We start from the raw sequence: 13,512 nt of genomic DNA on the forward strand, positions 1-13,512 counted from the left end.
TACTTTTTTTTATTATGGTAAAAAAAAATCATAAAATTTGCCATCTTAACCATTTTTAAGTATGCAATTCAGTAGTGTTAAATATATTTGCATTGTTGTAAAACAGATCTCCAGACGTTTTTCATCTTGCAGTACTGAAACTTTATACTCTCTAAACAATTCCCCTGTGCTCCTTCCCTCAGCCCCTGGGTAATCACCATTCTGCTTTCTGTATCTGTGAATTTGACTACTTTAGATACCTAATATAAATGAAATCATACAGTATTTATCCTTTTATGGTTGGCTTACTTTACTTAGCGTAATGTCCTAAAGGTTCATATATGCTGTTGAATGTGACAGGATTTACCTCCTTTTTAAGTTTACACAGTATTGCATTGTATGTATATACCACAGTTTTATTTATTCATCTGTCAAAAGACTTTTGGGTTGCTTCCACTTCTTGGCTATTGTGAATAGTGCTGTTATGAACATGCGTCTGCAAAAATCTCTTTGAGACCCTGCTTTCAGTTCTTTTGGCTATATACCTAGAAGTGGGATTGCTGGGCCATATGGATAAGTGCATCATGTGATTCACTGTATTTCAATCTGTAATTAAATTAGTATGTTTGCTTTGTGGTGAGAAAAGATATACTAGTTTTATTTTTGTAAATATTTATTTATTTATTTGGTTGTGCCAGGTCTTAGTTGTGGCAGGCAGGCTCCTTAGTTGTGGCATGTGAACTCTTAGTTGCAGCATGCACGTGGGATCTAGTTCCCTGACCAGGGAACAAACCCAGGCCCCCTGCATTGGGAGCACAGTCTTATCCACTGCGCCACCAGGGAAGTCCCTATTTATTATTATTTTTTAAATAAAATTTATGTATGTATGTTTGTATGTATTTATTTATTTATGGATGGATGGATGGCTGACTGTGTTGGGTCTTTGTTGCTGCACGCAGGCTTTCTCTAGTTGTGGCGAGCAGGGGCTACTCTTCATTGTGGTGTGCCGGCTTCTCATTGTGGTAGCTTCTCTAGTTGCGGAGCACGGGCTCTAGGTGCGTGGGCTTCAGTAGTTGTGACTCACAGGCTCTAGAGCACAGGCTCAGTAGTTTTGGCGCATGGGCTTAGTTGCTCCGCGGCATGTGGGATCTTCCCGGACCAGGGCTCGAACCCGTGTCCCCTGCGTTGGTGGGTGGATTCTTAACCACTGTGCCACCAGGGAAGCCCCCTGTTTTTTTGTTTTTTTTTTTAAAGGAACCTCTGTACTGTTTTCCATGGAGTTGCACCATGTTATCCTGCCAACAGTGCACAAGGGTTCCAGCTTCTCCACATCCGTACCAACAATTGTTAATTTTTTGTGTGTGTCTGTGGTTTTTTTTTTTGTTTTTGGCCACGCCATGTGGCATGCGGGATCTTAGTTCCCCCACCAAGGATCGAACCCATGCCCCCTGCAGTGGAAGCATGGAGCCCTAACCACTGAACTGCCAGGGAATTCCCTCATAGTATTCCTTATAGTCTATTTTATTTCTGTGGCAACTGTAATGTCCCCTCTTTCATTTCTGGGTTTTTTTAAAAAAATTATTTATTTATTTATTTATTTTTAGCTGTGTTGGGTCTTCGTTTCTGTGCAAGGGCTTTCTCTAGTTGCGGCGAGCGGGGGCCACTCTTCATCGCGGTGCACGGGCCTCCCACTATTGTGGCCTCTCCCATTGCAGAGCACAGGCTCCAGACGCGCAGGCTCAGTAGTTGTGGCTCACGGGCCCAGCTGCTCCGCGGCATGTGGGATCCTCCCAGACCAGGGCTCAAACCCACGTCTCCTGCGTTGTCAGGCAGACTCTCAACCACTGCACCACCAGGGAAGCCCTCTGTTGTTTTTTTGAGCCTTCTATTTTTTTCTTAGTTAACCTAAGAGTGTATCACTTTTCTTGATCTTTTCAAAAACCAACGCTTAGTTTTGTTGATTTTTTTTCCCTGTTGTTTTTCTAGTCTGTATCTCTGCTCTAATCTTTACTATTTCCTTTCTTTTGTTAGCTTTGGGTTTAGTTTATTCTTTTTTTAGTTACTTAAGGTGTAAAGTTAGGTTGTTAGCTTGAGATCTTCTAAAATATACATGTTTGTAGCTATAAACTTCCCTCTTACCATTGCTCTTGCTGTATCCCATAGGTTTTGGTGTGTTGTATTTTTCTTTTCATTTGTTTCAAGGTCCTTTCTAATTTTCCTTGTGACTTCTTATTTGATCCATTGGTTGTTTAAGAGTGTGTTGTTTAATTTCCACATATTTGAGGATTTTCCAGTTTTCTTTCTGCTGTTGGTTTCTAGTTTCATTCTGTTGTAATATTTTGTATTATTATACAAAAGGTATTTTGTGTAATTTCAGTACTTTAAAGTTTGTTGAGACTTGTTTTGCGTCCTTACATGTGCCCTATCCTGGAGAATGTTCCATGTGCATGTGAGAAGAATATATATTCTGCTGTTGCTGGGTAGAGTATTCTGTATGTGTCTGTTAGGTCCCTTTGGTCTATAGTGTTGTTCAAGTCCTCTGTTTCCTTATTGATCTTCTGTCTCATTATTCTATCCATTTAAAGTCTGTTTTTTTTTTGTTTTTTTTTTTTTTTAATGATTATTCTATGTTTATTTTTTTATTTATTTTATTTATGGCTGTGCTGGGTCTTCGTTTCTGTGCGAGGGCTTTCTCTAGTTGCGGCAAGCGGGGGCCACTCTTCATCGCGGTGCGCGGGCCTCTCACTATCGCGGCCTCTCTTGTTGCGGAGCACAGGCTCCAGACGCGCAGGCTCAGTAGTTGTGGCTCACGGGCCCAGTTGCTCCGCGGCATGTGGGATCTTCCCAGACCAGGGCTCGAACCCGTGTCCCCTGCATTGGCAGGCAGACTCCCAACCACTGCGCCACCAGGGAAGCCCTAAAGTCTGTTTTGACTGATATTAATATAGTCACTCCTGCTCTCTTTGGATTACCATTTGCATGGAATTTTTTTTTTAATCTCTTCACTTACACCCTGTGTGTAGTCTTAGATCCAAAGTGGGTTTCTTGCACATAGCATACAGTTTGATGCTGTTTTTTTTTTTTATATCCATTGAGCCAATCTGTGTCTTTTGATTGTGAGTAAACCATTTACATTAAAAGTAATTACTGATGCAGAAGGACTTACTATTGCCATTGTTAATTATTTCCTGTATGTCTTGTAGCTTTTTGTCCCTCTTTTCCAATCTTACTGCGTCTCATGAGGATCACCTCTTCATCTTTTAAGGTGCAGCCAAAGCATCTCTTCTTGACTCTCCCAGGTTCAGTTGAATCTGTTTTCTTTGTGCCTCTCCTTGTTTCTGTGACTCTCTTCCTTCCTAGATAGCAAGCTCCTCAAGGAAAGTATCTTCTTGGTTTTGTATCTCTAGGACTTAACACAGTGTGTGAAACACAGTGTCTGACTCATAGTGAGAAGTCAATAAATATTTGTTGAAAATGAGTTTATTTTCAGTAGTAAACACTTGTGATAAGTTCTTGTGGTTTTTGTTTCCTCTTAGATATCTCATGCTGCAATTCTGGTTCCTAAACTTGAACAGAATATAATCTTAGGACTAGGTGGCTTTAAGCATTCATCTCTTTTGGTTCTCAAACCCTTGGGAGTTACTGTTATGTTCCGTTGTCTCATTAAGTGGATATGTATACTTCGATATTCTTACCAAGCCATGAAAGTTCTTTTTCTTTCTGAAGGTTTGCCCTGAAGTATTTCAAGGACACTTCTCCAGTCTTTCAAAGACTCTTCCTAGAGAGCTCGGATGCAAATCCAGTCCGGTATGGGCGCAGGCGGATGAAGCTCCGGGACCTGATGGAAGCAGCTTACAAGTTTCTGCAGCAAGAGCAGTCTGTGTTCCGGGAGCTCTGGGACTGGAGCGTGTGCATCCCACTCCTCAGGAGCCATGACACCTTGGTCCGCTGGTGCGTAGCTGTTGGGCTGTTCCTGTGCTTCTAGTGTGGGGATGGTTGAGGGAGTCTGGAGTTGTGTGCATGAGGAGGGAAGGGGAACCTTTTAAAAGGCGTCATTTTTGTTCTGGTCCCTTTGGGGTTCTTATTCCCTTTCACGTGTCATTTCAGAGGGAAATCAGATGGTATGAGTGGAATTCCATTGTTTTGTGTTCCATTAGGTGAATTTATTTTGCCTGATTTGTGTTTTCTACCCTTCCGTGTGTTAATTATAAGATTTCCTTTTCTAGTGTTCAGTTGGCTAGCAAATTTTCTTTATTCTTTAGAATCAGCTGCAGGTCCTGAGTTTATATACTTTGGTTTTCTCCAGGTACACAGCCAATTGTCTTTCTTTGGTCACCTGTATGAATGAAGAGCACAAGTTATCATTCCTTAAGAAGATTTTTAATAGTGAGGAACTGATCCATTTCAGGTTAAGGTAAGCAGGAGCATTCCTGGAGATCTCGATGTGGCTTTACTGGGTGTTAGAGTAGTTGATGAGATCCTCATTTTCCTCAGGTTACTAGAAGAGGCCCAGCTGCAGGACTTAGAGAAAGCCTTGGTGTTGGCCAATCCAGAAGCCTCCCTTTGGCGTAAGGAGAAGGAGCTGCAGTATTTACAAGGACACCTTGTTTCAGCTGACCTCTCCTCCAGGGTGACTGCCGTCTGTGGTGTGGTGCTGCCTGGGCAGCCACCAGCCCCTGGAGAGCAGGTATGTTGACAGCAGTGGCATGTGTGCCCTCTTCCCTTGGCTGGGCTCTCTGTTCTAGGTGTGAGCCAAATCGAGTTTGCCAGGTTACTGTTCCACTTATAGAAGTGTTCAAGGAGAGAGTAAGAGAAGTTCACCCAGGACCCTCCTCTTTGATAGTCACTTTGTCCCTATTTAGTGTGAAGTCAGAAATTGTAATGATGCCTATGCAAAAGCTTTTAACTTTAGCAAAGCTCTTCCATGTATGACCTCATTTACTTGCTACAACAGCTGTTTGAAGTTGGGTGGCCCATGTTGTGATACCATATTTATGTAAAACTAAGGCAGAATGACTTGCCCAGGACCCGTGGGCTGTCCTTTGGCAGAGATGGAGCTAGGCCCAGGTATAACTCCCCAGCCTCTTTCTGTCAGAATATTCTCTTTGCCTGTTGTGTGAGAGGCTAGCATCTGTAGTGAACTCTTGCCCTGCCATAGCAAATGACCTTTCCAAGAGTGTGCCTCCAGACTACACTTTGGAAAGTCTTGTAAATCAGCGTCTGGTTCCATAATCTGGGAACATTGGGAACCAGTCTGTTTTTCCCCAGCAGTCTTTAGTCAATTGTCACTTTGTCTGATGGTCAGACCCACCCAGTTTTCTTCCTGGAACAAGTCCTGAGTCATTCCTTGAACTATCAGTTTGTATCTGGGAAGTACAAAATTAAAAAGGTAAGTATAATATAGATATAAAAAAGTGCATGTCTTAAGTGTACAGCTGCATGATTATTCATAAGCTAAATATCTCTGTCACCAGCACTGAGACGCCAGCATTTCCAAAGCGCCTTGTGTTTCCCTCTGGTCAGGAAGACCTCCCCACCCCTCTTTAACCACTCTCCTAACATAGATTAGGTTTGGAGCATTAGAACTTTAACATAGGGAAGGATTCTGGTTGGGGTAGGCTTGATATACTGGGCGGCAGTGGCAGAGCACTGGGACAGAAGTGCAGAATGGAGCTACAGCCCAGCCTGCCTGCCAGTTGCTAAGAGTAACAGCTCTGCAAAAAGTTCGAGAACTTCCAGCCCTGAATCTCATTTTGTCCTCACATATCTTTAGGGGACAAGCTATGTTTGAGAATTTACCATTCCTTGAAAGTTAATAATCATTGCACTTTTCCAAGAGGTCCTTTTTTCTGTGTCATATTAGGTCCATTGTTATTAAAATTTGTTTAAATTGTGGTAAAATGAATGTAACATTTACCATCTTTACCATTTTTAAGTGTGCTCTTCAGTGGTGTTAAGTATATTCACATTGTTAGCAAACTCCAGAACTTTTTCATCTTGCAAAATTGAAACTACGCATTAAACATATTGGGTGCGTTATTATTTTACTTTTTGTTATGGAAAATGTTAAATGTATTCCAAAGTAGAAACAATAGTGTGATGAACCCACATGTACCCATCATTCAGCTTCAGTAATTATAAATTCATGATCAGTTATGTTGCATTTATATTTCTGAACACTGTCCTCACACCGTATTATTTTGAAGCAACTCCCAGATACCACATCATTTCTTACCTATATATAGGCATACCTTGTTTTATTGTGCTTCTCAGATATTGCATTTTTTTTTTTTTTTTTAACAAGGTTTGTGGCAACCTTGCCTTGAGCAAGTCTGTTGGTGTCATTTTTCCAACAGCATTTGCTCACTTTGTGTCTCTGTCACATTTTGGTAATTCTTGAAATATTTAAAACTGTTTCATTATTTATATTTGTTATGGTGATCTGTGACTGGTGGTCTTTGATGTTACTATTGCAAAGATTACAACTTGGTGAAGTCTCAGATGATGGTTAGCATTTTTAGCAATAAAGTATTTTTAAATTAAGGTATGTACATTGTCTTTAAGACATAAAGCTATATTGTACACTTAATAGACCACAGTGTAGTGTAAACATAACTTGTATGTGCACTGGGAAACCGAAAATTTTGTGTGACTTGCTTCATTATGGTATTTGGTTTATTGCTGTGGTTTGGAATTCAACCTGCAAAATCTTTGAGGTATGCTTGTAGTTTAGTGTGTGTGTACATATGTGTGTGTGTGTGTGTGTATAAAAGGAAAGGACTTTATGCAAACTATTATATATAGGATGTATATATAATATAAGGGAACTATATTCAGTATCCTGTGATTAACCATAATGAAAAAGAATATATGTATAGCTGAATCACTTTGCTGTATGGCAGAAATTAACACAACATTGTAAATCAACTATACTTCAATAAAATTTTTTAAAAAAAGAAAAAAAGGACTTAAAAAAAAATTCCCAGAACTCTTTATTACACCTGGAAAAAATTGAACAGTTTTATAGTGTATCCTTTTAGTGTCCTTACTCCCCTGATGGTCTCATAAGTGTATTGTACATTCTTGATCTTAGACGTGAAATCCTAGAATATGGTAAGATAAAGAAAAACAAAAATCCAGTCATGAGAGATGAGGTTTGCTCCCATCCCGTGTGTCAACTTTTGTGGCTTCTTAAAGTTTGGGAGACTTTTTCTTAAATTTTTTAGTGAGTTCCCACCCTTCTCCCCAGAGTTGGAGTAGGGGGGAGAAAGGAAAGTGAAAAAGTCAGATCCTTACTTTGGATAGCATACTTGTTGTTATTATAGGTCCTGTACTACCAATTTATTCGCAGAGGTTTATGTAAAAGCCGGTGGAAGCACTGTTGTAGAAATTAACCTGTGCCCTTTGGTGGAAAGACTCTTCTTGATATGCCTTTTATTTTTCACTTGCCTCCGTAGGCCAGTAGTAGGAGTTCTTCTCGGGAACAGGAGCTGGCCTTTAGGTCTTACGTGCTGGTTGAGTCAGTCTGCAAAAATCTTCAGACCCTGGCTATGGCAGTGGCTTCTCAGAATGCTGTGCTGTTGGAAGGACCAATTGGATGTGGGAAAACTTCCTTAGTTGAACATTTAGCTGCAATGACAGGTAGAAGGAAGCCCCCTCAGCTTCTCAAAGTCCAGCTTGGAGATCAGACCGACAGTAAGGTAAGTAAGAAGTGGCAGATTTTGGTTGGTGAGCATACTTGTGAATATTTGCATTAAAATATTGTTTTTGCTAAGAGAATATGAGAATAGTTATTGGTCTTCCTCATAACTGAGGGGACCACGCTGTAAAACCTCAGGTACCTGTTATAACCCTGTGGAAGTTTAATGGAACTAATCGCAGGATGTAGCATTGGCTCCTCAGGTGTGTGGCTTCAGTAATTACTTTGTCTTCTTTTTGCAGATGCTGTTGGGAATGTATCGCTGCACAGATGTCCCAGGAGAGTTTGTGTGGCAGCCTGGCACCCTGACACAGGCGGCCACAAATGGACACTGGATCCTTCTGGAGGATATTGACTATGCCCCCTTGGACGTGGTATGTCACCTCCCTAGTAACTCGCTAATTTCTTGTCTTTGAAGAGAATGAGAATTGTGTTAATAGTGATTCTGGGGGATTATTTAAACAACATAGGTATTTCATTAGAGATGGTATGTTGGTTACCTACCTAATCTGGTTTGAGTTCTTGGATTACTGGGCTGATCTCTTGTTTGATAGAAAATTATTAAAATTCTGCTTGTACTGTTTCCTTTAATAATTGAATATGTGATCAATTTCACAGTAGTTTTTTTTCCTCCTTTAGTTGAAAATATGACCAATTTCACAGACTTTCCGAGAATAGGCTTGGTGGGAAACATCTTAAGCCATGCTGCATATACATTGAGAACTTTGAGACCCAGCTCCCTAGCTATGGCATTTGTAGAGCAGTGGGCTGAGGACAGATGAAAGAAGAGATGATATAATAAGAGCCTGCTTGTCTTTGTTCCATTAAGGAAAATAAACTGGATGTATATTTGTGACTTCAAAAAGATCACTTTTATATGTGTATAAAATTTAGCTATGGAGGCAGTCCATGTTTATTCTGTATTCTGTAAACTATGACCAAAAAAATGTATTGCAGAATGAAAAAAATCTTCCTTTGGGTAGATTTTCCTGAGATTGGTTTTAATTTTCTTTTACCGTGAACCCTAAAGCTACCTGTATATGGACTCTCCCCTCTTGGATTGGAGAGAGAGGAGACAGAGAGGGGGGAGGGGGAAGGAGAGGTGGGAAGGGTCTTTAGGTTTAGGGGAATGTATGGGGAAGGAGGGGCTGTAAATATGTGTGTGTCTTATGACACACACATATTTTAGAGCCTAGTGAGGTAAAGATGTAATGGGGTTATTGGCTTAGTTTGACCACCATGTTCTAAGATTTTAATGCTCAGTTTTATAGGGCTGGAAACTCAGATTTCTTAAGAAGCCCAGAGCCAAGGATGACTACTACCAATGAGACTTAAAAATAAAACTGAATTATAAACTGCAAGGCCAACTTAAAAGTATTTGTTGAGTCTTAGCGCTTTCTATAGCTCTCTTTCCTGGGAAGTTTTTTCAGACATCAGGGTACCTGGGAAGTCATTAGGGTTATGAACCATAGAATTTGAGCCAAAGAAGGTAGATGAACATAAGGGATATTCCATTCAGGTCATGATGAAGCCTAGGGATCTATCCCTTTGCCATAGCCAAGTACATTCTTTGATGACCAGGTCCAGATTTCAAGACCAAACAGTTAGTTTCTGTCTTGATCTTCCTTGGGCAACGTCTGGTAAACAGAAAATTTTTGTACTTTGAGTTCCATTTTGTGTAGACCATTCCCCTTCTGTTACTATCAATACATTTGGTTCCAGAGGGTATGCTGTTCAGTTGATTTAAACTTCATCATCACTATAGTGAAGTTGTGTTTATTTTAAAACATACCTGGACCCTTGATTATTATTTTGTTATTTCCAGAACTTCTCAGCTAATTGCTAACTAATTACTATTTTAAGGTAGCTTTTATGGCTTTTATAGATCTCATTCAGGATGGTTGTCTTCTGTTTCAAGTTTCGGAGTTATCTTGGAGTTGCCCCTATAATATTTTTCCTTTCATCTCCTAGCCATGTATGAAATAAGGGTGCTTAATACATTTACCTTGATATTTTAGAGCCTTCTTCCTTGGCTCTTTGTTCTTCTTACTGTTTTTTTTTTTTTTTTTTCTCAAACTTCTATAAACTCACATCTCCTAGACCCATATGTCTAGTCCATACTTTTCTTGAAAAATCTCTACTTGGATGTTCCTTAGCAGGTACAGGTTCAGGATGTTCAAAGTGAACCTTATCTGCTCTTTCCTGCAACAGCCTTTCCTGCCACACAGTTACCAAACCAGAACTTTGATGTGTCTCCTTCCTCTAGTCCCCCATTCACTTAGTCTGATATTGCTTAGTACTTTTTCCTTATCTCTTATTCTGTTCCCTCCTAGCCCACTGCCTTAGCACAGGCCTTCTTATTTTTATCTATCTGTCTGTCTATCTGATCTATCCTGCCATCTTACCTTTGTTACCTGAATGGTGTCCTTTTTCGCTTCTTTCCCTCCAGACTGGCTCTCTTTCAGTTTATCTTCCATATTGTTGCACAGTTCATTCTCTAAAATAAAAAATAGGTTTTTCTACAGACTAAAATCCTCTCAACAACTTCATGAAAAAAATTCAAACTCCTTAGCTCAGCACAGAAGGCCTTTTATCATTTATCTCTAAGCCTAGTGTATTTTTCCACTACTTCATATGCACGTTCTGCCCTAACCATAAGAGTCCTCTCATGCCATGCTCTTAGGCATATACATTTTTATCCATTTGAATATTTTTGCCTAGAGTAAATGTGCCATTGCTCTCCCAACAAACCAGGCTGATTCCTCTTCATACTTTCAGACTCAGTGAATGTCATTACCTCTAGAATGGCTTCACTGCCCTGCTTCTAAACTACTCCACACTGATCTACAGCCACCCTCTGTCTTCACGTATTGTTTTGTACACCCCTTGGGGGTCACACCGATCATGCTGTATGGTAGTTTGCATGGCTGTCTCCCGTCAGACTCTAGGCTGTAAAGCCTCAATCATGTCTGGATTTTTCCTGTCTTGCTTGATTCTGGTCCATAGTAGGCACTCAGTGAATGCTGAATGAATAAGTTGCTCTGCTGGAGTGTAGGTGGCTCCAGTATTCCCGCCTGGCATTTGACCCCAGTTCATGCTGTGAGAAGTAGGGTTTCCTTTAAGGATGTGTTCATCATTTGGCGAGAGGGTTTTTTTGCTTTCTTGTTTGTTACTTCTGTCTTAATAGCTTTATCACTGGGGTTTTGTGATTTAGGTTTCCGTGCTGATCCCTCTCTTGGAGAATGGAGAGCTCTTGATTCCTGGCCAAGGTGACTGTCTGAAAGTGGCTCCTGGATTTCAGTTCTTTGCAACCAGGAGGTATGTCCCATTAACCCTTCTATTGCCATGATGGAGCCTCTTCCTAAGTCCACATGCTAGAGTGCTGAGTACAAAAGTCTTGGAATAGAGTTCTCTGGGCCCATTTTAAGCAAGGTTAGTTAGCAGTGATGACAGATTCAACATTCTTATTCCTGACTTTTTTTTTTTTAATTAATTAATTTAATTTATTTTTGTCTGTGTTGGGTATTCATTCCTGCATGCAGGCTTTCTCTAGTTGGAGTGAGCGGGGGCTACTCTTTGTTGCAGTGCACAGCTTCTTACTGTGGTGGCTTCTCTTGTTGTGGAGCATGGGCTCTAGGCACACGGGCTTCAGTAGTTGCAGCTCGCAGGCTCAATAGTTGTGGCTTGTGGGCTCTAGAGCGCAGGTTCAGTAGTTGTGACACACGGGCTTAGTTGCTCCACGGCATGTGGGATCTTCCTGGACCAGGGATCGAACCCGTGTCCCCTGCATTGGCAGGCAGATTCTCAACCACTGCGCCACCAGGGAAACCCCTTCCTGCCTATTTTTAACAGAGATAATTAATTTAGAAAGTAAAAGTGGTTCTTTTTTCCCCCCACTTAAAAATAAGTAACCAGTCTTAAAAAACTTTGTCTTGTTTTCATGCTTTCAAACATAATCAGAGATGAGACTGTTTTCAGATAGCCCTGGGTTTGAGTCCTGACACTGGCACTTTGTACCTGTGTGTACCTTGCTTGACTGATTGTGATGGGGCCAATAACACCTGCTTTACAACTTGGTGTAAGTTATGAAGGTTAGGTGAAGTGACTAAAGACCTGTCACATAGTAAGTGCCCAGCCATGATGGTGGTGATGATGAAGCCATGCAGACTTCAGGCATTTAAAAAAATTAACTGAATATAAGCATCAACAAAGGAATAAAACCTAAGCAAACTTAGTATATGTCCCTATCTACTTTTTAAAATAATGTGAAGGCAGTGGTTTATTTCCTACTACTTGTCTATAACTGTACAGCTTCTCTTTGGTCTTAAAATGCCCAAGAGTGAAAATAATGCCACATTGTATTTAGTGATTATATTACTGTTTACTGTACCTCTGTGAACATTCACTTCCAGATGGAATGCAGAGCTAACAGTTCTAAGGAAGACCTTGCTAGGCCCTGTTAGTTTTAATAGACCCTGATTTTATTCACAGCGATGGTGAAGTTCTTTCCTGCTAGATACATTTCCCAGAAGGTCCTGGGACATCATAGAAGTATGCCACACAAACTTGAGTTCAGTTCTTGGCTTTGCCATTGTAGTCATAGTTGAGTGAGCGAGGGACATTACTCTCCTTCTCTTCCTTACAGTTCTTCCTTACAGTTAGAAGAAAAGAAGGGCATCATCCCCTCAGGGCAGTTGTTGTGAAGATTAAATTACATGGCTTAGGTGTAAGCCCATGGCTTGCCCAGAGTATGTGTTTAATGAATATTCCTTCTCTTCTGGGCATTTTAAGTAATTTTAGGTACTGTCACTTTTGGTAATAAGCAGTGAACTTATTTTTAGTGCTATCGGTCTTGGATTAGGTTTTCTTTTTCCTGAAGTTATGTCTTAAGGAAAAGAAACATGTTGTTGAGTTCAAAACACCTAATAGGATCATTTGCAGTGATGTGAAAATAACTTGGTTAAAGCCCTATTACTCCCCCTAGGAAAATAGTCACACCTGGCTTGGTGGCAGCCTTTCATTGTCATCCTCCCTATAAGCCCAACATAGTGCTGTCTGGCACCAGAAGGAACTGTGAGTTTTACTCAGATGTGAGATAACGTCTAGCAAGGGATAACCAGGGGCATAATTCAAGATTAAAATTGGGAATTTTGTGTGACTCTGTTTTTCATTCTGAAATACAGACTCTTGAGCTGTGGAGGAAATTGGTATCGACCGCTAAATAGTCATGCTACTCTGCTAGACAAATACTGGACCAAAATTTACCTGGATAACATGGATAAGACAGAACTGAATGAGGTATGACGTTATTTGAAAGTATCAATGCTTTTCTTTCTTACTCTTCATTATTAAAAGTGTCAGACTTAACATGTGAACAGAGGAAATAGCCCAATGAGTCACCAAAATACTCGTCACTCTAAATTTAACAGTTAATATGCTGACATTTTACTGTATTAATTTCATCTAGTAGTTTTTATTTGCTAATATATTTGAAAGCAAACCTCATAGCATTTCACCCTTAAATACTTTCATGCATCTCTAAGGGCATTTCCATATATAACCGCAATGATTATTATACCCAATAAAATGAATAGTAATTCGTCAGTAGCACTTAATTCTCAGACCATGTTTAAGTTTCTCCAGTTGTCCCCAGAGGATCTTTTTTATACTAAGTTGTTTTGTAACTAACATCTTTCACACTTAACAACTTCATGTACATTTTGATCTGGGTATTAATGAAAATTGAGATGACTTATTTTAAAGGTTTTATACATCGATTTACTTTGTAGTATATCTGGTTCTCCGTGATCACTAAGAGGTGTGCCTCACTTTAC

The 13,512-nt window shown here is 40.2% G+C and overlaps 1 protein-coding gene across 2 annotated transcripts in view; it reads left to right on the forward strand.

The window, feature by feature from the left end:
* MDN1 (midasin AAA ATPase 1) overlaps window positions 1–13,512 on the forward strand; it is a 158,572-nt gene that overhangs the window by 16,342 nt on the left and 128,718 nt on the right. For both annotated transcript variants that reach the window (XM_059941583.1, XM_059941584.1), the window contains 7 exons: window positions 3,706–3,930; window positions 4,286–4,393; window positions 4,474–4,666; window positions 7,437–7,679; window positions 7,921–8,052; window positions 10,893–10,996; window positions 12,862–12,976. In XM_059941583.1, coding sequence (XP_059797566.1) covers window positions 3,706–3,930; window positions 4,286–4,393; window positions 4,474–4,666; window positions 7,437–7,679; window positions 7,921–8,052; window positions 10,893–10,996; window positions 12,862–12,976 — 1,120 coding nt within the window. The remainder of the gene's footprint in view (window positions 1–3,705; window positions 3,931–4,285; window positions 4,394–4,473; window positions 4,667–7,436; window positions 7,680–7,920; window positions 8,053–10,892; window positions 10,997–12,861; window positions 12,977–13,512) is intronic.

This window comes from Balaenoptera ricei, chromosome 12 (genome assembly GCF_028023285.1).
Source record: "Balaenoptera ricei isolate mBalRic1 chromosome 12, mBalRic1.hap2, whole genome shotgun sequence".
Classification (NCBI taxonomy): Eukaryota; Metazoa; Chordata; class Mammalia; order Artiodactyla; family Balaenopteridae; genus Balaenoptera; species Balaenoptera ricei.